We start from the raw sequence: 27,500 nt of genomic DNA, 5'->3' as shown, positions 1-27,500 counted from the left end.
GTATGTTAAGAAGGCTATGAGCAAAAGGAGGAAACAATATGAGAGAAACAAGTTTTAACGAATGGCATATTAGTTTAATGCTTAAAAGGAAGGGGAAATGCCTTGACGTTTCAGATGTTAGTTCTTCATCATAAGACAGAGATAAAAAGATTTAGGAATGAAAAAAAAAATTGTTGAAAAATATTCGGTGGTGGAGGAAAGTGCAATTAAGGTATTCTGGGAGGGAGGAAGGGAACATGACAGGAGTGGGAACAGAGAAAGAGATTGAAAAGGGAGAAGAGGTAAGAAGAGGAAGGATCCGTGAAAAAAAGGTGAGAGGTTTGCATAAGCATTAGAAATATATATTATGAAAGTGATGAATATAAAAAGACAAGGTAGAATGGAAAAATTTTAATAAATACATTAGATGTATCATCCTCGATGATACCCTACGAGGTGAATTTAAGTGCACCTTAACACTTTTTTGTAACCTACCCTGTCATTGATTAAAACGAGTATGATTTAGGTTTTAGAAAATCTAAAATAATTACTTTGCATATGCGGTCTGGAAACCCATCTTTTTCAGAATATTTCTTTCTTTATTGCCCACAGGGGGCGAGACATAGAGGGGACAAACAAGGACAGACAAAGGGATTAAGTCAATTACATCAACCCCAGTACGTAACTGGTACTTATTTAATCAACCCCGAAAGGATGAAAGGCAAAGTCGGCCTCGGCGGAATTTGAACACAGAACGTAACGGCAGTCGAAATACCGCTAAGCATTTTGCCCGACATGCTAACGATTCTGCCAGCTCACTGCCCTCCATCTTTTTCAGAATATTGATTTACTGGAAGACATCCGGAGACAGGGCAACCAGACGAATACCTTCTGTCAATTACTTGCTGTATCTTCATCATATTGCTTCTCTAGGCATTGACACATTAATGCTTTGATATCGAGCAGCTCACATAAGAGAAAGTCACAATCTATCTATCTATCTATCTATCTACCTTCCTACCTGTTTGTATTGTATTTGTTGCTCTTTGCTGAAGTATTTCTTTTGTATATTCATATTTCCTACAACTTTGGCCACCTCCTTTTTTAACATTTAATACCTCCACCACACATAGACATGATTATGAAATGTAAAACAACACCCGTGACAATTTTTCATGCTCAGAATTGTTGAAGCATGGAAGAAACTACTTATTAACTGTCAAGATACTGCTTCCTTCAAAAAATTCCGTACTTCCCAAAATTCGTCAACGCTACTTCTGATATGCTTACGTACCCTTTCCTTTTTATGACTTTTATTAATGTTCACTTTCCTGTCTTTTATTCTGTGTACTGTGCATGGACTTTTTGGATTTCATTGCTGTCATTCTTTATTTCTGTCCCCTCTTAAACTTTTTCTGATGAGTTGTAGTGCACCTGAGCACTGTATGAGCGGTGCTGAAGAGTTCCTGACTTTGGGTAAAAGAAAATACTGGAGAATCAGTTAATTATGATTTTAATCAACATATTCCCCTCTCAGATTCACACAGTTGTTGCAGTGGTCCTTCAGTTTTTCTAAGCCCAGCAAAAAAACTCAGAAATTTGGGGCTCCAACCAGGCCTTTCACGATACCTTTAAAGCCAAGAATTTTTCGGCACCCCCTCATATATCATACAATGAGCTCATTATTATCATGATAATTAATACCAGAGCATCTTGAAAAATATGCTACTAGTATGATTAATGGTGATATATCTCTGTCATTCAACAACGAAGATGCAAATATTTGATCAACTGACTTTCCTGCCCTTAATTAACATGTAAGTGGCTGAGTATTCCTCAGACATGTGTACCTTCAATATAATTCTCAGAAAGAATCAGTGTGACTCAGTGTGTAATAAAGTTCTACTTTTTGAATTATAGGTATAGTCCACCAGACAGGCTTCCATACAATTTCCATCTGTCAGCCCAATTTCACTCAGAAGGTATAGGTCAACCTGAAGCTTTAGAAAATGACATTTGTTCAAAATGCCATTCTGTGGGATTTAACCTGGTACCTCATGGCTGCGAAGCAAACTTCTTAACCATTTGGTCAAACAAGGTAAACAATTTTCTACATTTATTTATTTATTTATTTATTTTATACCTTAAAAAGTATAAAATAGTGCAAAGTGCCCTAGTCATGTTTTTTTTTCCTTTTATCACTAATATTGCCAAGCATCAAACAAATGGGTGCCCACAATGGTGGATAATGTAGATGTCTATTCACCCCTATAATGATGGGATAATCACAACTGGAATACCTATGATCATAAGTGCTCAGTCTGGATTGAACAAACCATCACCAGGCATCAAGGGGTGGGGGTGACAAACAGAAACACAATACACACACACACACACACCAATCTTGTGGAAATTAGGTTTATCAAAACCAGGAAGGAGAAAGCTGATTTGAAGACCACAGATCCAATCCATAACTGGAACTGTAAGAATCTGCAAAACTTTCCAGAAGTTTATCATTTAAGTATCATGCAGCTATAAGCATGAGAATACATACATAAAACAAAACATGAGAATACATACATAAAACAAAACATACAAACCTGCATATATACACACATATATACATACAAAAATACCCTGTTGATGTTGAAATTCCAATGAAGGAGCCTAGGATCTAAGTTGGAGATTGGCTTTTTCTCTATTGGCAGGTCTTGAAATGAAACTGAGTAATGACACACACACACACACACTATAGGCGGTGCTCCAGCATGGCCACAGTAAAATAACTGAAACAAGTAAAAGAGTAAAGAGTAAACTTGTGTTTATCCCAATTTCTTCTACATTTGTTCTGTGATGGCTGGGTGTCTGTCCTTCCACATGATCATTAAGTAATGTTTTTAAACATTGTCTTGGTAAAATTCATTGTTTATAATCTCATCCATAATTTAATTCGAAACTTTTAACCTTGTAAAGCTACTTCACCCTTTGTGTTTGTCCTTGTTTGTCCCCTCTTTGTAAATGCCTAAATGGCAAATTATATGAAATAAACTAGTAACACTGCTGAGTATAGTTGTTGCTTAACTACCTTTTGGAAGCAAACTGGGTGATTATAATGTACATGTAACTCTAAGTGGAGGCACATGGCCTAGTGGTTAGAGCAGCAAACTCGCAGTCGAGGGATCGCGGGTTCAAATCTCAGACTGGGCGATGTGTGTGTTTATGAGCGAAACACCTAAGCTCCACGCAGCTCCGGCAGAAGGTAATGGCGAACTTCTGCTGACTCTTTTGCCACAACTTTCTCTCACTCTTTCCTCCTGCATTTTGCAGCTCACCTGCGACGGACCGGTGTCCCGTCCAGGTGGGGAACCTATATGCCAAGGAAACCAGGGAAACTGGCCCTTATGAGCCAGGCATGGCTCGAGAAGGAAAAAATAAATAAAGGAACATGGAGCTTTAAGCTTAACGGTAGCAGTTATACCTCTCTCTGTACACATAAGACACACTAAACACACATACGTCCACCCACACACATAGCTCTGTATATTGGCTAGTGTTGTTGAGTGAATAGCATTCACTTACTTGTGGACTAATCTTGGTGGAGCCGGAAGAGGATATCGTAGATAAGGATGTATCTATAATAATATCAGGTTGCCTCTGTATAAGATAAAGACCTTAAGTTGAGCATTTGTGCAAACATCGTTGAATTGGGAAGAGGACATTTTGTTGTATAAGCATGTGTACATGTGTATGAGTGTGTGTATGAGCATGCTTGTGCATGTGTGTATGTGTGTGTGTGTGTGTCCACTGACAGTGGGGGTGGGGGTGTCCCTGTGTCAACAGAGAGGGTCATGTATCTGTGTGTGGACATTATGTGTATGTGCGTGTTTGTGTAACTGTGTTGATGTATGTTTGAGTTATCAATGACATTATTGTAGGTTGGTTAGCCTGGGGGTGAGATAGGGTGGTGTAAAGAATAGGGGAGGAGCAGACACGGGTGGGAGCAGTGAAACTGAGGGAATGAAGCAAAGATGTGATGGGGATGTGTCAAAAGAAACAGATAGATAGACAGACAGACAGGCAGACAGATAGATAGATAGATAGACAGACAGACAGATAGATAGATAGATAGACAGACAGACAGACAGACAGATAGATAGATAGATAGATAGATAGATAGATAGATAGATAGATAGATAGATAGATAGAAAGGGAGAGAAAGAGTGAGTGAGTGAGATATAGATAGATAGATAGATAGATAGATAGATAGATAGATAGATAGATAGACAGACAGACAGACAGACAGACAGACAGACAGACAGACAGACAGACAGACAGACAGATAGATAGATAGAGAGAGAGAAAAGCAGCTGAGGGCTATAAGATTTAAATAAGGACAGTATTATTATATATGCACACACAAATACAAAAATGTGTATATGAGTACTCACTCTCTCTCTCTCCCTCCTCCCTCTCTCTTTCTCTGTCTCTCTCTCTCTCTCTCTCACACACACACACACTCAAATGCATATAGTAAAGTAATGAGAAATAATTATGGTCATGGTACAAATAGCTGGTTTACCTCAAGCATAGACAAAGTTTGTGTAGATAACATGAAGTGGATGATAACCAATCAATAAAGATATTTAATCAAAAGTTGCTATATATTGGACAGTGGACTTGTAAGCAACAAGTAGAAAAATACCTGAAGAGAAGGATCACTGAACATCAGTGTAGCACCTTAAAGTTATATAATATGCTGCTTTCGGTGAGTCTTTTGAAACATATGTATTGTGTAATTACCTATTTGATTCCCTTCACTCTGTAGAATCACTATATAAATATATATATCTATACAAATATATACATACGTATATATATATTTATATGTATGTATATATATATATATATACTAGCAGAAACACCTATCATCAACTGGGTTGAAAAATGCCGCCAAAATTGTACTATGAATATTGAAGAGTTATTCACTTATATTGCATTGAATATGAGGGCCACTATGAATAGCAGTGGCTGCAGGACAGTGCCCTGTGGAACACCACTCATTATTTGTGTTTTCTTGGAGGTGGCCCCATTGACCACCACTACCTGACTTCTGTCTTTTAGATAGTCAGAAGTCATGTGGCCATACTCCAAGTTTTTCAAATATGCCTAGATTTCGGATCTTGCGACAAATCATACCATGGTTGACTTTGTCAAAGGCTTTTACAAACTCGAGGTATATCACATCCACATTTGAGTTGTTGAGCAGCTGCTCTAGCACTGAGTTGTAATGCTGCAAGATCTGTTGCAAGCAGTTTGTATCTGGTTGAAAACCATGCTGGGTATCAGTCAGCAAGTCATTCTCTTCAAGAAATGCAATTAATTTCCTTCGGACTATTCGTTCCATGACTTTGCTGATGTATGAGGTCACAGAGATAGGCCTATATTTTTTAGCTTCTGCTCTGCTTCCTCCTTTATGGATAGGGCATATTATTCCCTCTTTTAGTTTGACTGGGAGCTTACCATTTGCGAGGAAGCTCTGAAAAAGTCACTGCAATGTTTTTGCAAGGATTCGTTTACATGGTTTGAGGAGTATTGCTGGGAATCCATCAGGGCCAGCAGCTGAGTTTGCATCTATATCATCTGTTGATAGCATTACATCCTTTGTTTTTGATGTTGATATAATCAATTCTTACTGCTTCTCATTCAGCTTCTGTAGCAGTAAAGTATTCTACAGGTTTGTGTATATAAGCTTCTGATTTATCATCGCTAGTATTTCAGTCTATAAATGAAGGAAACATAACATAGACCTTGACTTATGTCTAGTACAAGATAACTAAATATAAGTTCGTGGAAAACATATATGTACTATAATTTATTGAACTTAAGTATTACAACAAACAAAAATACAAATAACTTTTTCCTAGACGAATATAGTGTGATGTTGACAATATCAGTTCAAAGTTTTGGGTTTAACCAGAAGAGGCAAAAATGAAAAGATTGTCCTTGCTCTCATTCAGGAGCCCTAAATATATAAATGACTGTGAAAAATGGTCCCCCTCTAATTGCAAAGCAGTAACTTTCGAAGTCTCATGTTGGGACTTATTAATGAACATTGCAAAAAAACAGACGTTTTAGAAATTGAAGTTGTTTGAATTGGAAGGATATTGGAAGGTAATAGAAGTGAAGAATAAAAATATATTTGCCTTTACTACAGACAGAAATTATTGTGGCCTCTGTGACACTTCTCATTAATTTCTTCACAACAAGTCTTGTGCCATTGCACAGCTTTGGTTGAGAAAAGTTCTGCAGAGGCATGACTGAAGTGCCTATTTTCAATGGAAGGCAAAGAGGGGGAGCTCCTTGTGTCTCCAGTGAGTTTGAGAAGTCAACCAGGTAGTTGACAATTTCCTAGTCATCAACAACAGAGTCTATAGATTTGCATGTATGTTCATTTCCTGGTAAAACTTTCTCGAGTCTTTCATTTAAATTATTCACTCTAATGTTCTTTAGGTGCCAAAGTTTTATTTAGTTATCTCCATTAGACCCTTCATTCATTTTGGAACTGCAATATGTACATCTTAGGAAAAGGCCAGTAATTCCCTTCAAAGGGCTGCTAGAAACTCGGGACCACACACTCCTCCTGTAGTTGCTGTTGCATGTCCCTTCTACTATGCACAAAATTCACAGGACTGCTTCCAGACCATGGTATTGACAATTCTTGTGGTGCTCCATCCTTTCCTTTATTGTGTGCCATATCCTTCTTAATTTAGGTAGCTGTTGATGTACTTAATGATTTGCACAAAAGAAAATCCCTTCAATGGGATGTACCTTTTAGTTGGAGAAAGAAAATGAAAACAAAGCAGTAATTGTTTTCTGTCAGTGGTGCCTTGGGCAGTTGTCTTCTACAATAGCTCTGGCCTGATCAAAGTACCACCAAAGTCTTGTGAGTGTATTTGGTGGAGGAAAACTGAAAGAAGCTCATTCATTGCAAACACACATGTACACACACACACACACACACACACACACACACACATACACATACACATACATACATATAAGCATATATACACACACACACGTATGTATGCATCTATGTATGTATGGATGTATGGATGTATGTATGTATGGATGGATGTATGTATGGATGTATGTATGGATGTATGGATGGATGGATGGATGGATGGATGTATGGATGTATGTATGGATGTATGGATGTATGGATGGATGGATCTGGCAGATTCTGCAGAAGAAGCCATCATGGTTCAGCTGAGAGGAAGACAGCTGCAGCAATGCATTGTGGGATGCAGAAAATAAGAGGAGGCATGTAAGACATCTTGTTTATTTATTGCATCCATCCATCTCCATCCCCAGTCATCTTGACCTTGCCTTGCCATAGAATAAAGATTGTTATGAATGAGAGAGTGAGGTTGACGTTGTGCAACTCATCTTCACTTTAAAGTCACTGCGAAAGCCATCAGTTGTCCCTAAGGATAATTGGATGGTCCTCATTGTCCCAACAGAGGAGCATGCAAGTATATACATATATAATAATGAAATTATTGTATACAGTGCTCAGGTGCACCACAACTTGTCAAAAGTGTGTATAAAACATATGCAGTAATGTACAAATGTCTGGGAAGTGAACAGCGTATGAATCAGATACATGCTTGCGTGTGTATGGAGGGGAGGAAATCAGGTGTAGTGTTGGCGAATCTCAGGAAGCATGGAAGTTTTGAAGGATGCAGTGCTCCAACAACTAACAACTGATGCTGGCAGTTTGTTCCATGCTTCAGTAACTCTTAGTAAGAGTGATTTTGTGTCTCCTTGTCTTGATATCATGTGATAGTTGTTAATGAGTAATGAGTGTCATTCTCATACAAGCAGTGTCAGTCATCATCATCACCATCATTTAATGTCTGTTTTCCATGCTGGCATGGTTTGGTCAGTCATTTCCCATATTCTACAAAAACATGTCTTGGCCACGAGGAAATATTAACTTGCTTGTAAATAGGCCAGGGTTGGTGACAGGAAGAGCATCTGGCCGTAGAAAATCTGCCTCAATAAATTCTGACTCATGCAAGCATGGACAAGTGGAATTTCAAACATTGATGGTGATGACGACAATATCAGCAATGACAGTGATGCGAGCATTGACCAGTGTGAGGCTATGGTAGAAAACAGCTGCTCAAGGTAGTACACGTTGAGATTGAACTCCAAACAGCATGATAACAAAGTAAACTTCACCACACAGCCATGCCTACAACCAGGTTAAAACTATCACACGTTGCTTTCCTTGCAGGAAGGATTTAAACATCACAACACAAACCACCAAATCGCTTTTCTGTTTTCTAGTGTTGCCTCCGATTTTGTGTTCTGTCTGTGTCCATGATGCAGCTCTTTTTTTACAGCTGGGTGTAAGGGGTTAAGGGTGGCTGGGGGAGGGGAGGGATAGACTTGGTTAAATAAGTTACAGTAGTATGAGAAGGATTATCGCTACCATCCATCATCACCATTACACACAAACACTACCACCCCAACATCACTGCCACCACCACCACCACAACTTCAACCATGAGCCAAAATTGGCTGTGTGCATTCGTAAGTATTATATGTATATGTATATACACCCCCCCCCCATATACACACACTTATATATGCATACATACAAACACAGTTACATATATACATATGTATATATATATATATATATATATATGTGTGTGCGTGTGTGTATATATATATGTTTATATATATATATATGTATATGTATATATATGCATGTACATATATGTGTACATATATGTGCATATGTATATATATATGTGTGTGTATGAGTGTGTGTGTGTATGTTTATACACGTGTGTGCTACTGCAAATGACCTAAATAAAGTTCTTATCCCGGATTATAATCTTATTTCCTTATCTTCTGTTTGTCTGCTTGGTACACATGTTAAATTGATGAGGGCATTTATATGTGCGTGTGTGTGTATGTGTGTGTTCTTGGGTGTGTGTGTGTGCGTATGTGTGCGCTTCTATTTATATAACATAAGCACATTTAATAATTAATATATTGTATTTAGTGTATTTATTTATATTTCTATATTCACACCTGTCTACCATGTGGCTGTGTGGTAAGAAATTTGCTTTTGAAGCACATGGGTTTGGGTTCAGTCACATTAAGTGGAACCTTAGCCAAGTGTCCAATTCTATAACTGCACACCAGACTGAAGTCTTGTGACTGGACTTGATAGGCTTGATAAGCACACACACACAATCTCTCTCTCCTTCACAGAGAGAGAGAGAGAGAGAGAGGCTTCTTTCAGTCTACCATGTCCACTCCAAGGTTTTGGTCAGCCTAAGGCTATAGTAGAAGACACTTCCTCAAGGTTCCATGCAGTGAGACTGAACCTGAAACCATGTGGTTGGGAAGCAAGCTTCTTAAACACTTAGCCGTGTGCATCTATAACAAAGTTAGTCAGTTAATTCCTTTTTTGTCAATATGGAGCTCAGAGTGCCAACAAAAGATTTCCATCTTTGGCAATGGATTGCAGTTGTCCTCAGGTGTATCTGCTTCAGCTGTTGAGGACCCTCTATGCAGCTGTATGCTAATGAGCTCCCCAATGCTGTTGAAGAACTTGGCAAAAAACTATGAGAATCTGAGATAAGAGGCTTATTACTGCGATATTGCAATCGATCAACATCAATGGAATTTGTAGCTGTGATACCAGTGCCGGTGGCACATAAGAGAACCATCTGAACGTGGCCGTAGCCAGCCCTGACTGGCCTTCGTGTCGGTGGCACGTAAAAAGCACCATCTCGTCGTGGCCGTTGCCAGCCTCATCTGGCACCTATGCCGGTGGCACGTAAAAAGCACCCACTACACTCACGGAGTGGTTGGCGTTAGGAAGAGCATCCAGCCGTAGAAACACTGCCAGATCAAACTGGGCCTGGTGCAGCCTCCTGGCTTCCTAGACCCCAGTTAAACTGTCCAACCCATGCTAGCATGGAAAGCAGACATTAAATGATGATGATGATGATGATGATTTATTATATAAAATATGTTCTGTCTGTCTGTGTGTGTATCTTCTAGGATCTCAGGCATCTTCCATCCGATTGCGCTCAAATGGCGTCTTGCTTGTTCATTATGAAGAGGTGAGTCTGACATTTTAGGACAGACCATTTTGCCTCTTCTCTCTCCTCCTCACCCTTCTACTCATCATGTTTCATTAATTTGTGTATATGCAAAGTAGATAATTCTTAGCTCAGAGCTGCTAACCCTATGCCTAACACCCTCCACCTTTCTCAGCTGGGCTTGGGACCAGTTATGGCTGAATTCTACAACATAAAAGTGTGGCTTAAAATTAAATACGTTGAGCTCTTCTCTGCTACTTTTTACAGTGTAAAATAAATAACCATCTATTCCTGTTTTCTTTTTAAAAAGATCCATCTGAACGTGGCCATTTCCAGTGCCGCCTCGACTGGCCTCCGTGCCGGTGGCATGTAAAAAGCACCAACCGATCGTGGCCGTTGCCAGCCTCACCTGGCACCTGTGCCAGTGGCACGTAAAAAGCACCCACTACACCCACGGAGTGGTTGGCGTTAGGAAGGGCATCCAGCTGTAGAAACACTGCCAGATCAGACTGGAGCCTAGTGCAGCCTCCTGGCTTCCCAGATCCCGGTTGAACTGTCCAACCCATGCCAGCATGGAAAACGGACGTTAAACGATGATGATAATGATGATGATGATGATGATGATGATGTAGAGATGAATTGTATAATGGTTTGAGTGTTGAGTCCACAGTCATTAGGTCATGAGTTCAAATCTCAGGCTGCACAGCATATTGTGTCTTGAGCAAGATACTCCATTTCACATTGTTATAGTACACTCAGTTGAAAATGAATACCAGTGACACCTGGGGGTTAACTCTGACCGAGTGGCATCCTAATCAGAGATGAAATGTGAAGGTGGGTCATCCACTCAAAGCTTAAACACCTTGAAAACCTAAATACATTCTGACCTCATGACCCTGTAAGATCTACGTAGGTTCATTTTTTTGTTTTATTTTTAATGTTTTTTCTTATCCTGAAATCTTTATTGAGTAATCATTTTATTACCTTTTTCTCTCTCTTTTCTTTTACTTCCCAGGAATTTACTCCTTCCCCTTAGTGCAGCGTGGAGGCTGGAGTTACATATTACCAAAATCGCTGCCACAGTCAAGGGGACACTCCATGTTAGAGTGACTGACCAAAAAGATAAAAATCACTAACCCCCTACTACTACTACTACTACTACTACTACTACTACTACTACTACTACTACTGTTACTACTGCTGCTACCAGAAACACTACCACGACAATGGCTACGATGGAGGAGCCTTTCAGTATCGAGGAACTGTATGCTAATGAGCTCCCCAGTGCTATTGAAGAACTTGGCAAAAACTATGAGAATCTGAGACAAGTGGCTGATTACTGTGACGTTCATTATAAAGAGGTAAGTCTGACATTTTAGGACAGACCATTTTGCCCCCTTCTACCCCCTCCTCACCCTTCTACTCCTCATGTTTTATTCATTTGTGTCTACGCATGTATTATGTATGCTTTTGTAAGGTGGCGAGCTGGCAGAGGCGTTAGCATGCCGGGCGAGATGCTTTGCGGTATTTTGTCTGCCTCTACGTTCTGAGTTCAAATTCCACCGAGGTCGACTTTGCTTTCATCCTTTCGGGGTTGATTAAATAAGTATCTGTTACGCACTGGGGTTGATATAATCGTCTTAATCCGTTTGTCTGTCCTTGTTTGTCCCGGCTGTGTTTAGCCCCTTGTGGGTATTAAAGAAATATATGTATGCCTTTGTGTGTGTGTGTGCATGTGTGTGTGCACGTATGTGTATACGTGTGTGTGGGGGGTGGTGCATGCAGGAAGAGGTTCATCAGGGCCCAGTCTTTAACATCACCCCACTTTTTTAATGTTGTTTTATGGGCGATAACACTGAAATCTAAGACTAATTAACTGTAGTAGAAACTTCCAAAAACGGATCCAGTTTTTATGGCTAAATCTAAAGAAGTCTGTGAGGATGAGATGAGCCAAAAGGAAAGGGCTGTGACATCAATGGTCAAGGAACTGGACCAGAACAGGAACACCACCACTGACAACACCACCACAGCTACCACCACCACCACAACCACAACCACCACTACAAACACTATTGCAATAACCATTGCCACTAAAACCACCAAACCACCTCCACCATCACCACCACCACCACCACCACCACCACCACTACTACTACTACTACTACTACTACTACTACTACTACTACTACTATTACTACTACTACTGCTGCTGCTGCTGCTGCCACCACCGCCACCCCTGCAGCCACCACTGCCATCGCCGCCACCGCTACCGCCGCTGCTCCGCCGCCACCACCACCACCGCCACCACTACCACCACCACCACCACCACTTTATTTGTCACCAGTTTTTTTCCCACCAGTTTTGCTGTTCTCTCTCCCCCCCCAGTGCCCTTAATCTGGATGACAATGTTGGGATTATTATTATTGTGGTTAACATTGTTGTTGTGGTTGTTGTTGTTGTTGAGTCATAACAATAATAATGAGATTAAGTCATGTGGATGAGATGAGTAACGTTGTTGTTAGTTAGGTCCAGGTCAATATTTGATTGTTTGTAGCAGTGATCAAAGGCATTCCGGCCATGTCCATCCTGCCTTTTATCTCATGTGCTAAGAACCAGCCCAGGTGCACATTATCCAACATCCTTTCTAAGAAGGGGTTAGGATGTGGTTTGAGGGAGATTTAGCTGTTGTTTCTTTGTCTTGATGCCTCCCACCTGTGTGAGGGGGGGGGGAGGAGGTGTGAGGCGAGGGAGTTGTGTTGTGAGGCAGGGTGAGAAGTAAAGGTGTATATGAGGTGAGGGAGACATGTGGTTGTGGTGGCGGTGAGGAATGTTGGTGAAGGTGGGGGGAAGTGGGGAAAGGGGGGTGGAAGGTGTGTGTGTGTGTGTGAGAGATGTATAAGGAGACTGAGGTGTGTGAGATGCGGTGGGGGACAGTGTGATGTAAGAGGGTTGTGAGGTAAGTGGGTGGGTGATGGCGAGGTGGGGGTAGATGGGGTTTAGCTATCTTTGAATGAATAGATTTTTTGCTGTTTGAAGATTATGTCATCTGGAGACTTCCAGCTGGATGGCAAACAATAGGCAGAAGAACAGTAGAAGCCAGCCACAAGCTTGACAGGGGAAGAACTAGGTGGTTGCCCTGCCTGCTAAAAATAGCATTCAAATCTCCCTCAAATTTCACCTCACAGTATTGAATAAGGGAAGAGCAGATAATGTAACATGGTAGAAGGTTCTTTGTCAGTCTTGCTGTATTTCTGTTTGTGAAATTAACGTGTAAGTGGCTGAGAACTCCACAGTCTTGATGCAAATCTCAGGCCAAATGAATGTGACACAACAGCCTTGTGAGTGGATTTGGTAGACGGAAACTGAAAGAAGCCTGTCATATATATATATATATATATATATTATATAATAGGCATAGGAGTGGCTGTGTGGTAAGTAGCTTGCTTACAAACCACATGGCTCCAGGTTCAGTCCCACCTTGGGCAAGTGTTTTCTACTATAGCTTCGGGCCAACCAAAGCCTTGTGAGTGGATTTAGTAGGCCGACACTGAAAGAAGCCCATTGTATATATGTACATATATATATGTATGTGTCTTTGTATATGTTTGTGTGTCTGTGTTTGTCCCCCAACATCACTTGACAACCGATGCTGGTGTGTTTACGTCCCCATAACTTAGCGGTTTGGCAAAAGAGATCGATAGAATAAGTACTAAGCTTACAAAGAATAAGTCTTGGGGTCGATTTGCTCGACTAAAGGCGGTGCTCCAGCATGGCCACAGTCAAATGACTGAAACAAGTAAGAGAGTAGAGTCTTTGTGTATGTGTTTGTATCTCCACCATTGCTTGACAACCGATGTTGGTGTGTTTTCATCCCTGTAACTTAGCAGTTCAGTGAGAGAGACTGATAGAATAAGTACTAGGCTTACAAAGAATTAGTCCTGGAGTTGATTTCTTTGACAAAACCCTTTAAGGCAGTGCTCCAGCATGATCACAGTAAAATGACAGAAGAAAGTAAAAGAATGAAAGAATTTATATATATATATATATTCTTTTATTTCTTTCAGTCATTTTGACTGTGACTATGCTGGAGCACTGCCATTTAGTCAAAGAAATCGACCCCTGAACTTCTTCTTTGTATGCCTGATACTTATTCTATTAGTTTCTAGTTTCTTTTGCTGAACTGCTAAGTTATGGGGATGTAAACACACCAACATTGGTTGTCAAGCAATGGTGGAAGGACAAACACCAACACAAACACAAATATTTACATATACATATATATGTATATATATATATATATATATATATATATATATATATATATTATATACGAGGGCTTCTTTCAGTTTCCATCTACCAAATCCACTCACAAGGCTTTGATCGGCCCAAAGTACCTTGTAGTGGAACTGAACCTGGAACCATGTGGTGGGGAGAAGGAAGCTTCTTTGTATAAAGCCAGTGGCATGTATAAAAGGATTCGAGCGAGATTGTTGCCAGTACCGCCTGACTGGCCCCCATGCCAGTGGCACGTAAAAAGCACCCACTACACTCTCGGAGTGGTTGGCATTAGGAAGGGCATCCAGCTGTAGAAACTCTGCCAAATCAAGATTGGAGCCTGGTGCAGCCATCTGGTTTGCCAGCCCTCAGTCAAAATCGTCGAACCCATGCTAGCATGGAAAGCAGACGTTAAACGATGATGATGATGATGATGATGATGATGGTGATGATGATGATATATACACTTTCACACACACACACACACACAGAACCACACACACACTTGAGATACATCATTAAACAATAATGTTTATTTTATGTTTAAATTATTGCAACCAAAACCAGGTTTTCTATTTTTACTGTTTAAATTTAATTAAATCTCTTAAGACAATTGTTTGTTTTTAGTCCTCACAATAGCCATTCTAACGAGTTCTCATCAATTCAGTCTAAAAATAAAATAGAATTTACTAAAAAAGTTTGTCAAGACTGAAAATGTTCCAATAACACGTTTCATGGTTGGAAACCAGCTTGACAGCCTTTTCTTACTTGTATTCCCCAGCTGCTGCTCTGTGTATTTTGGTACGTAAAAGAATGGAACATCAGGAACTAAACTGAAGTGTTACATGACAAAGTCACAGCTAGTTCAAATTTTTCTGTGTCTGGTACTTCTTATGCAAACACAGTTCATCATCATCATCATCATCATTGTTTAACGTCCGCTTTCCATGCTAGCATGGGTTGGACGATTTTGACTGAGGGCTGGTGAACCAGATGGCTGCGCCAGGCTCCAATCTTGATCTGGCAGAGTTTCTACAGCTGGATGCCCTTCCTAACGCCAACTACTCTGAGAGTGTAGTGGGTGCTTTTTACGTGCCACCGGCATGGAGGCCAGTCAGGTGGTACTGGCAACGACCTCGCTTGAATCTTTTACACATACCACTGGCACAGGTGCCAGTAGTTCATATAATTTAGTTTGAGGTGTAAGGGCAATAACCATGACATTGTCAAGGCTTCTAACCCTAAGACTGGTGAAAGAAAGATAGGAATTATCCAGAAGCCTGGACCAAATACTTATAACAGAATGAGTACCACTAGTAGCACCACAAATAGCACCATTAATGGCACCGACCAAAGTTATTTGTTCTGAATCCTGAAAGTTGAGTATTGGAAGGTTGTATGCCATCATCATCATCATTACCATCATCCTTATCATTTTAACATCTACTTTTCCAGGCTTGCATGGCTCAGGTAGAGTCGATACAGATTTTGTTTTTATGGCTGGAGGCTCTTCCTGCTGCCAACCATCACCTGTTTCCAAGCAAAGTTATATTTTCCCATGGCAAAACATGTTTCCACAGAATATTAGAAATGAATGACACCATTTGTATGATTGACAATCCTTTACAATAGTTACATAATTTTATTTAATTTGCTTTTCGCGGAAAGGAATGTTTCATTAAAGACATGTCTCGCCTTGACCTTCGAAACGTGGAGTAGATGAAACAAAGGCGACTGAAGAAGGGGAATTTTCCTTGTTTTGTATGTCCTGTACTCTACTTTTTCATTGTTTAAGAAAAATATCCATTTCCTTGGTTTTGTGTTTATGTTTTCATTTCTCATTGTGTTCGACGTTTTTTGGTGTCCTGTACACATATATGCATGTATATATACATGTAGAGGTAGGTACGTACATATATGTATGTATATATGCATATGTTTTATTTTATTTTATTAATTTATTATATGACGGAATGCACACATCCATTATCTATATATATATATATATATATATATATATATATATATATATATATATATATATATATATATATATATATATATATATATATATATATATATATATATATATATATATATATATATATATATATGTATGTGTGTGTGTATATATATATATATATATATATATATATATGTATGTGTGTGTATATATATATATATATTTATATATATATATGTATATGCTAGCATGGAAAGCGGATGTTAAATGATGATGATGATGATGATATATATGTGTGTGTATGTATATATATATATATAGTATGTGTGTGTGTGTGTGTCAGTGTTTTACTGTCTCCTTGCTTTGGCATCACAAGATTGTTGTAAACGAAGGTTGCCACTATGCAAGAGTTGTCCTTTGTTCCCAATTTTTTGTGGAAACATGTCTGGTTGTGGGGAAATGCTACCTTACATAGAAACAAGTGAGGATTAGCAACTGGAAGGGCATCTGGCTGCAGAAAATCCACCTTGACAAAATTTTCAGCCTGACCCATGCGAGCATGGAAGAGTGGTCATTAAAACAATGATAATGATAATGCAATTATAAATAAATAAATAAATAAATAGACAGAAAAATGACTGGCAAAAGCAAATATTTCTTTTATAATAATTTTGCCTCACCATACATTTTACCCCTTCACCTCACTCTTCTTTCCTTCCCCCACCATCTCTCTTCTTCCCCCCTTTCCACCCTCTTTCTCTCTCTGGACCTCTTTCTTTTACCAGTTCCACTTTGATGTGACTATATTAGGAATTCTGAACAACAAAATACTATCAGGCTTCACTAGTGGATGCTCCCACCCCACCGTGGTAAATGTCAAATGGCTATTACTGACACTACAAGTTTCCACCACACATTCACTGACAAAATAATTACCACACACACACACACACACACACAAATTATACTACACAAAAGCAAGCTCAATGCATTTTGCCCATCTCCTCTGCCATCTCACATTTGCTTTTGCCCCTCCACACCACCCAAACTTACATTTCTGACCAACAAAAATAACAAAAAGAAAGAAAAGAGATATATTTGGATGCTATTATGTCGGTCACAGGAAGTCCATCTTGTGAAGAATTAATTCTACTTACCATTATTCATAGCGACATATTCTAAATTTGAGCTGAAGCGAGAGACTTCAAACTGGTCTCTTAGAATTGCTAGAAATAACTGCAGGCATGACTTTGTGGTAAGAAGCTTACTTCCCAACTACATGATCTCAGGTTCAGTCTCACTGTGTGGCACCTAGGGCAAGTGTCTCCTACTATAGCCATGGGCTGACCAAAACCTTGTGACTGGATTTGGTAGACAAAAGCTCAAAGAAGCCTGTTGTCTATATACATACATACATACATACATACATACATACACACATATATACATGTGTGTGTGTTCTCCCCACCACCTCCACCAACACTTGACAGCTGGTGTTGGTGTGTTTTCATCCCAGTAACTGAGTGGTTTAGCAAAAGAGGCCAACAGAATAAGTTACAGGCTTAAAAAAAAAAATCCTGGGGTTGATTCATTTGACTAAAAGTTATCCAAGGTGGTGCCCCAGCATGGCCACAGTCTAATGGCCGAAATAAGTAAAAGATAAAAGATATATTCTTTTTATTTTACTTGAGTCCTAGGATTCCTAAAGCTGGTTACCTGGCTTGCATGGTTTATTGCAGGGTCTAAGGTTAGTAATCTTGAAAGAAGAAGACAAGTTTAGCACATTGGCCCCAATACTTGACTGGTACCTTATTTTATCAACTCAAAGTGATGAAAAACAAAGTCAACCCCAGCAGGATTTACACCTCGAACATAAAGGGCAGGAAGAAATACCTATTTCTTTACTACCCACAAGGGGCTACACACAGAGGGGACAAACAAGGACAGACAAACGGATTAAGTTGATTATATCGACCCCAGTGTGTAACTGGTACTTATTTAATCGACCCTGAAAGGATGAAAGGCAAAGTTGACCTCGGCGGAATTTGAACTCAGAACGTAAATTCAGTCGAAATACGGCTACGCATTTCGCCCGGTGTGCTAACGTTTCTGCCAACTCACCGCCTTAAAAAATCAAGTTCCCATGCCAGGAATCGAACCTGGGCCGCCTGGGTGAAATCCAGGAATCCTAACCACTAGACCACATGGGATACTTACACAGGAAGAAATACCTCGAAGTATTTTGTCTAATGTGCTATCATCTTATAAATGTGCATATGGGTGCTTCTGCCTCTGTTGTCAGCTCACTCCTCTTCATCCATAGCCACCAGTCCTCTGTATTTGTCTTGGAATTCATATCTCTTGCAAACTGACTGTACATTTTTTTTTCTGTCTGTGCTATTTCATTTTTTTTTTGTTCATTTCTTGTTTAAATTTTTCTTCCATTACACAATTTTCAGTTTTGATTACACGGGCATTCATCGTATGTTCCAACAATGGCTCCACAGCAATTTTTATATACCACCCTAACCTGTTTTCCTCTGCTTTGATACAGTCCTGGCAACTGATCACACCTCTCCCACCCTTTCTTCTGGACAAGTACAACCTATCGGTGTCACTCTAAGGGTGGAAGGTTCCATGTACTGTCAACATTTTTCTGGTCTTGATATCCATTTTCTTTACTTCTCTCTTTTTCTCTCTATTGTTGAAAGCACACATATCTTCTGTCTGTCTGTCTCTCCCTCTCTCTTCCTCTGGCTTTTTACCATCACATTCTCTATGTCTCTCTTTCTTTCCCTCTATCACTTTTGTCACTACTTTTGAAGATTACTTGTTGACACCATAAAATTCTTCAGCTGAAATTACATCATCATCATTATTATTATTATTACTATTATTATTATTATTATTATTTTATTATTATTATTATTATTATTATTATTACTATTACTATTACTATTATTATTATTATATTATTATTATTATTACTATTACTATTACTATTATTATTATTATTATTATTATTATTATTATTATTATTATTATTATTACTATTACTATTATTATTATTATTATTATTATTACTATTACTATTACTATTATTATTATTATTATTATTATTATTATTATTATTACTATTACTATTACTATTATTATTATTATTACTATTACTATTACTATTATTATTATTATTATTATTATTATTATTATTATTATTATTATTATACTATTACTATTACTATTACTATTATTATTATTATTATTATTATTATTATTATTATTACTATTACTATTACTATTATTATTATTATTATTATTATTATTATTATTATTATTATTATTATTATTATTACTATTACTATTATTATTATTATTATTATTATTACTATTACTATTACTATTATTATTATTATTATTATTATTATTATTATTATTATTATTACTATTACTATTACTATTATTATTATTATTACTATTACTATTACTATTATCATTATTATTATTATTATTATTATTATTATTATTATTATTATTACTATTACTATTACTATTATTATTATTATTATTATTATTATTATTATTACTATTACTATTACTATTATTATTATTATTACTATTACTATTATCATTATTATTATTATTATTATTATTATTATTATTGTTATTATTACTATTACTATTACTATTATTATTATTATTATTATTATTATTGAGTGAGAGAGCAGTTCATGCCATCAAAGTGACACTGGGGTAAAATATACGAAGCCCAATATACCCATCATGACTACCCGTCTGATAAAGTTACACCAGGCACATGCATCACAACCATATGTGCGCGACATGGTGATCTCATATCAAGATAAACAGCACATGACCTTGCAGGTGGGGCCCAGTTAGAATTTTCTTCAGGTTGAGTAGCCCATCCTGCTCAAACGGTCCCTGAATAAGGGTTGCTTTAGGATGTTGAACGAAACACCTATGTTTCCAGAGGTGAACCATTCAAACTCCAAAGAATCCCTCTCAACACATGGCCATGATGCTCCCCCACTACTTCTGCTCGTGATCAGAGATGCACATATCGTCAGCCACTAAGGGACATGCTCAACTGGTTAAGGTCAAACAACTGACAAGCAAATCTGTGGTATTGAGCAGAATATTTGCTGTAGCCCATCTTTTATACCAAGACAAAACAATGTACATGATAACACTTCCAATCAGTTAAGATCAGAAGCCATGAGAGCCACTGCCTGGTACTGCATCAGGGCATTTATTATTATTATTATTATTATTATTATTATTACTATTACTATTACTATTATTATTATTATTATTATTATTATTATTATTACTATTACTATTACTATTATTATTATTATTACTATTACTATTATTATTATTACTATTACTATTATTATTATTATTATTATTATTATTATTACTATTACTATTACTATTATTATTATTATTATTATTATTATTATTATTATTACTATTACTATTACTATTATTATTATTATTACTATTACTATTACTATTATCATTATTATTATTATTATTATTATTATTATTATTATTATTACTATTACTATTACTATTATTATTATTATTATTATTATTATTATTATTATTATTATTATTATTATTATTATTATTCTGTTGTGTGTCAAAACTATTGAAAAGGTTGCAAGATGCAACGAAAATTTTAGGACAATAAAAATAAGAAAAAAGTGGAAATTTTACCGGTGGGTGTGTTAAATTATAAGGCACAAAAAGAAAATGACTCTCCCCAAACACAACAGAATATGCTTCAACATACAAACTCATATAAAGAATCTTGCAAACCAAATCCCAAAACGAAATATTATTATTATTATTATTATTATTATTATTATCATCATCATCATCATCATCATCATTATTATTATTATTATTATTATTATTATTATTATCATTCAGTAGTTTTATTTTTATAGCGTGCTTTCACTTCACTACCGAGCGCAGCTCTGTGTGCCTTGGGTATGTGCTGTGATTTGTTGTGATGCTCTGATGGTTATTGTATGGAAAGTGTTCTGCGTAGGATGTGTGCAGTGCCTAGTAGTGCAATTTTCTGTATGTTATATGTGTTTGTAAGTCCTGGTGTTTTTGTTATGTATTTGTCTATTATTATTATTATTGTTGTTGTTGTTATTACCTTTATTACTATTTTCAGATAGAAAGTTCTGGTGAAGCTCTGTTGAAGACCCGTAACTATGTGAACCATTCTTTAGCCTGTGTTGCCAGCCAGATTGGAACTGCAGCTGAAAAGTTTCTTCAACTTCTTGATGAGGAGAACAAACAAATCGATGAGGCAGCAGCCATTATCAATGAACTCACAGCAGTAAGTTGTTGTATTGGTGAAGGTGTGGTGGTAATGGTATTTGCGTTAAGGTGGCGAGCTGGCAGAGACGTTAGCATGCTGGGCGAAATGCGTAGCCGTATTTCGTCTGCCGTTACGTTCTGAGTTCAAATTCCACCGAGGTCGACTTTGCCTTTCATCCTTTCGGAGTCGATTAAATAAGTACCAGTTACGCTCTGGGATCGATGTAATCGACTTAATCCGTTTGTCTGTCCTTGTTTGTCCTCTCTATGTTTAGCCCCTTGTGGGTAGTAAAGAAATAGGTATTTCGTCTGCTGTTACGTTCTGAGTTCAAATTCTGCTGAGGTCGGCTTTGCCTTTCATCCTTTCGGGGTTGATTAAATAAGTACCAGTTACGTACTGGGGTCGATATAATCGGCTTAATCTTTTGTCTGTCCTTGTTTGTCCTCTCTATGTTTAGCCCCTTGTGGGTAGTAAAGAAATAGGTATTTCGTCTGCTGTTACGTTCTGAGTTCAAATTCCGCTGAGGTCGACTTTGCCTTTCATCCTTTTGGAGTCGATTAAATAAGTACCAGTTACGCTCTGGGATCGATGTAATCAGCTTAATCCGTTTGTCTGTCCTTGTTTGTCTTCTCTATGTTTAGCCCCTTGTGGGTAATAAAGAAATAGGTATTTGTGTTGGTCATATTGGTGGTATTGGTGGTGTTCGTGGTGTTGGTGGTGGTGATAGTGGTGTTAGTAGTTGTGTAGGAATGGTATAGTGGTGCTGGAGATACTGGTGATGGTAGATGTGCAGTGTTGTAGTTGTTGTTGTTGTTGGTGATGTTGCTATTGTTGCTAATGTTGGAGTGTTAATGTTGGAGTGGCGGTAATGCTTTGGGTGTGGTTAGCAGTGGTGGTGGTATTGGCAGTAGTGGTACAGTGTTGTTGGTGCTGATAATGGTTCTAATGGCATTTGTGTAATTGATGTTGGTTTTGGTGTTGTTGGTAGTGTTGACATAAGTGCATATAGTGACTAGGGTATTCAGCTCATGATTGCAAGGTCATGAGTTCAATTCTTAGCGACACATTGTGTCCTTGAGCAAGACACTTTATTTAGCGTTGCTCCAGTCTACTCAGCTGGCAAAAATGAATTGGGGGTGTTTTTTGTAGGGATTAAAGGTCTAATATGACTTCATACAGTTTCCATGTACCAAATTCACTCACAAAGCCTCCATTGGCTCAGGGCTGTAGTAGAAGATACTTGTTCTCAAGGTACTGTGCAGCAGGACTGAACCTGAAGCCATATGGTTGAGATGCAAACTTCTTAATACCTGCACCCTACTGACTCTCCCTGCTCATTGCCTTTCTTCTTTGTTGACCAAATGTGGTTAGCTGCGATTGCTTTAAGCATGTTTGGTCATTGTTTTATTTCCTTTACTATGCTGTCTATGTCCATTGTGAATTGTATGAAGCAGCTCTATGCAACTCTTTTGTAGTAGGGCACCCAGAGGGGTGGTTTATCAAGTGACAGAGTACCAGTCAGGGTATACCAGAGGGTGGTGTAGATGATTGTGGTTGTGGTGGTGTACACTGTATGAAGGGGTAATGGTGTATGCAAAGTGTGGTGCTGTACCATGTGGTGAGTGTGGACGTAAGCATGTTAAACTCCATAAGCCATCTTGGATATCAATTCATTCATATCTTGTCATTTCTTTTTGCAGTTAACAACATTCCACGAACAGAAGATTAGCCGTCGATGTATTGCCCAGTTACTGTGTAGAAAGGGCCAATCTCATGCTGTGCCCAGTGGTAAGGGTATCATCGTGACCCCTTCTAAATTGCAGAAACCTACTCAATACAAGAGAGCTCCCATAGATTATTCTGCATTAGACGATATTGGTAATGGTGTGAAGGTAAGTACTGTCATCATCATCATCATCATCATCATCATCGTCGTCGTCATCGTCGTTGTCATCATCATCGTCGTTGTCATCGTCATCATCATCATCATCATCATCATCATCATCATATTCATCCTTTAATGTCCTGCTCCATGCTGGCATGGGTTGGATGTGCTGACAGGATATGATGGAATTATTTCAGATTCAATGACGAGTAACTTGTAAGTATGAGCATAGAATCTAGTGTTTCCAAGACCTAGTTATAACGGATTCTACACATGTCTTACAAGACGTGTGTAATGAGCATTTTGTGTTTTGGTGTGTAAACTTAAACAAATTTACATCCCTCTTCAACCACATATATATATGTATACGTATATATTATGTGTGTATGTGTGTGTCTATTTATATATATTTATATATGTGTGTGAAGCACGACCATGGCTCTTTAGGTCTCACCGAGGAAATGACCAGAGACGGAGACCTTTGGAAGTATGCTGTGCGTGAGAAGACCCGGCAGGATAAGTGAGGCCATAACCCGTGGCCTGGGACACATAACTCTACTTATGAAGACTTGCTGAGGCAAGTGAAAATCAAAATCGAAATCGATCAACTTCAATGGAATTTGTAGTTGTTATACCAGTGCCGGTGGCATGTAAGAGAACCATCCAAATGTGGCCGTAGCCAGCACCGCATCGACTGGCCTCCGTGCCGGTGGCACGTAACAAACACCATCCGATCATGGCCATTGCCAGCCTCGCCTGGCCTCTGTGCCAGTGGCACGTAAAAAGCACCATTCGAGCATGGTTGTTTGCCAGCCTTGTCTGGCACCTGTGTCGGTGGCACATAAAAAGCACCCACTACACTCATGGAGTGGTTGGCGTTAGGAAGGGCACCCAGCTGTAGAAACACGGCCAGATCAGACTGGAGCCTGGTACAGCCTCCTGGTTCCCAGACCCCTGTTGAACTGTCCAACCTATGCTAGCATGGAAAGTGGACGTTAATCGATGATGATGATGATGATGATGATGTGTGTGTGTGTGTGTATGCACGTGCATGTGTATGTATACATGGTGCGGTGAATAAACTGTCATCTAAATTATGCAAAATTTACATTGACCCGGGTGCTCATTTTATGGACCCTGAAAGGATAAAAGGCAAAGTCGACCTTGGTTTGACTTAAAGCTGTTTCCAGGAGTCAATATAGGTTTGTAATTGATTGGTTTACTCAATTGGCCCATTCACTGGTTGAAAAAAATTGAATGATCTAGAGAATTAATGCTACTTCATCGGAGTAATTTCTGGTTATATGTCTGTCTGTCTGTCTACATGTGGAAATTTCAGTTTCAATTAGTTGGGTTTGACTAATTCCATTCTATTATCCATACTCTACCACCAGTATTCCATACTTTTTCCCTTATGTTAACTTTTTTTTTTTTTTTGTATTCCTCCTACAGATAGAAACACAGTACGGTCCCACAATCAGTATTCATACGTATGCTCGTGGCCTGAATCGAAACTCAAGTCTGAAGGGTCGCAATTCCAAAGCCCAACCTTCAGGTTATGCAACCATCAGCCATTCAGGTGTCTATTCCCAATACAGGGTGACTGGCCAATCTTTACTTAATTCCAGTTCTTCACAGCCATCCATTTACAAATCCATAGCGCCCCCTGTTGCCCCGGTGTCTCCTGTTCGAAGGTCTAAATTGATGTACGCCACCCAACGAAGTGTCTCAGTGGACATCAACAGAGACATTTTCACAGACTCTCTGCTCAGAAGAAACAGAAGCCATTCAATGGCACCAGATTATGGTGAGTACAATACAGTTGAGTATAGTAAAGTACAACTGGGTGCAATAGAGTAGAGTACCTTACAATGTAGTAGTGTGGTATAGTACAATGAGTACTATATAGTACAGCGAGTACTAATGCAGTAGCATTCAGTGTAGTTGAATAGAGTACAGCATAATGCAGTGTAGTATAGAGGGGACAGAGTACAATAGGGTGAAGATAGCAGAGTATAGTACAATGTAGTAGAGTGTAAGACAGTAGAGTACAGCTCAGTAGAGTATTGTATAAAATACAGTATAGTGAGGTAATGCAGAGTACACTGGAATATAGTAGGATATAGACTAGAGTAGATTGCATTATAGTGTTATACATTTGAGTGGAGTACAGCTGAGTACAATTGAGTATAGCACAGAAAACTACTGTACAGTAGAGTACTGCACTATGGTATGCTGTACAGTAGAGCACAGTGAGTGAAATTAGAGTACAGTGGAGCACTGTAAATTACAGTGTTGTAGAGTACAGTGCAGTACAGAGTAGTGTAGTGTAATGTGGTGCAGTATGCTACGGTGCTGACCTTTGTTTTGCTATTTATTTGTGGGAGTAATATTCTGTTCTTTGTAGATGTGGGAACAATAAGTTTATTGTTGGTAGAAGTGGGAATAGTAGTTCATTGTTAGTAGAGGTGAGAACAATATTCTACTCTTTGTGGATGTGGGAACAATATTCCATTCTTGACAGATGTGGGGACAATATTTCATTGTTGGCAAGTGTGGGAGTTATATTCTATTCTTGGTAGATGTGGGAACAATATTCCATTCTTGGTAGATGTGGGAGTAATATTCTGTTTTTGGTCTTACTTTAGTTTTGTAAAGATGCAATCTTAGACCTAGTCATTTTGTCAAACTTCAAAATCATCGTCAATTTCAGAATTAATTATCAACTTCATGAATAATTGTCAACTTCAAAATTGTCAATATCAAAATTAATTATGAAACTCCAAAATCAATTGTCAAATTTGTAATCAATGAATTGATTGTCAATTTTTTTTTATTTAAAAGCAAAAATAAACTCGTTCCTATTTCTTTTTACAGATAGGCAGGTGAACAGAATGTCAAATTTATCACTGGAAGCCAACTGGCAACCATCAGTACGACACACTGCTCCAACTGAAAATCCCCCACCACCACCTTCCCTAGCAGCGCTTTGGACTCAAGCTCCAATTGCTACTGAAGAAGACGATGACTTTGATGATACACTGCCACCACCACCAATGCCTTTACCATCACTTCAGCCATCACAAAACCCACAAGCACAGGACTTTGCCTACCCACCACCTAATCCACTTTACCCATCAGTATCAGATCTTCCAGAAACTGCATCACAGCCGTATGATAACCAAGGGTTGTACCAGACCACAGGCATGTACATGATGAAAACTCAGGAACCTGACAATTACATAGAAAAGGGTCAGTCTAAATTCATTGTACATATAATAGAGATTTTTTGGTGGGACTTCAAGTGTAACTATACACTATTGTCTTTTTAATTCTATCTAACTAGCTATCTGCCTGCCAGCCTGCTTGTCTGTCTGTTTGTCTGTCTGTTGTGCAGCTAGTTATGCGCCATTTCCTGTGTGTCTTTGTCTGTAGCAAATTGATGACCTGTCAAACAAGATGTATGAGTGGTTCAAAGAGATGCTAGTTGGAAGGAGTGAGATCTGGGTTATATGCAGGGTATTCCAGCATCTCAAAACCCAACTTTTCAATGGCTTCAACTATGTGAGTGGCCATATGTGGATGTGTATTGTCAGGCCACAATAACACTTGATTTGACAATAGATCTTGGCATTTGGTGTGACTTGCTAGTTCCAGTTTGTTGGTCAGCATTTCACTGTAACCTACAATCATGACTATAGATCCGTTTTTCTTGTAATGCTCCAGTGTAAGCCATTTTGCATCCCCAAAACAGTTAGTATCACTTTTTCTACAGAAGGTTGAGCCCTGAATTTCTTTTACATTGGCGATTCTGGGAGTTTCCATTTCATACTCTGCCTTTTGGATTCTGGCTCAAAGTGATGAACCCAGGTTTCATCTCCTTTAACTAGTCTCTCCAAAAAAAGC

The 27,500-nt window shown here is 38.5% G+C and overlaps 1 protein-coding gene across 3 annotated transcripts in view; it reads left to right on the top strand.

Moving 5' to 3' along the window:
* Positions 1-27,500, top strand: part of LOC115220924 (abl interactor 2) — a 60,459-nt gene that overhangs the window by 31,641 nt on the left and 1,318 nt on the right. For all 3 annotated transcript variants that reach the window (XM_029791123.2, XM_036510395.1, XM_036510394.1), the window contains exons 2-7: positions 1,900-2,077; positions 11,128-11,473; positions 21,560-21,727; positions 23,410-23,601; positions 25,047-25,401; positions 26,472-26,846. In XM_029791123.2, the coding sequence (XP_029646983.1) occupies positions 11,339-11,473; positions 21,560-21,727; positions 23,410-23,601; positions 25,047-25,401; positions 26,472-26,846 (1,225 nt within the window). In that variant the 5' untranslated portion in view covers positions 1,900-2,077; positions 11,128-11,338. The remainder of the gene's footprint in view (positions 1-1,899; positions 2,078-11,127; positions 11,474-21,559; positions 21,728-23,409; positions 23,602-25,046; positions 25,402-26,471; positions 26,847-27,500) is intronic.

This window comes from Octopus sinensis, linkage group LG17 (genome assembly GCF_006345805.1).
Source record: "Octopus sinensis linkage group LG17, ASM634580v1, whole genome shotgun sequence".
NCBI lineage: Eukaryota > Metazoa > Mollusca > Cephalopoda > Octopoda > Octopodidae > Octopus > Octopus sinensis.
The sequence above is the reverse complement of the archived record's forward strand: the minus strand, read 5'-3'. Positions and strand labels throughout refer to the sequence as shown.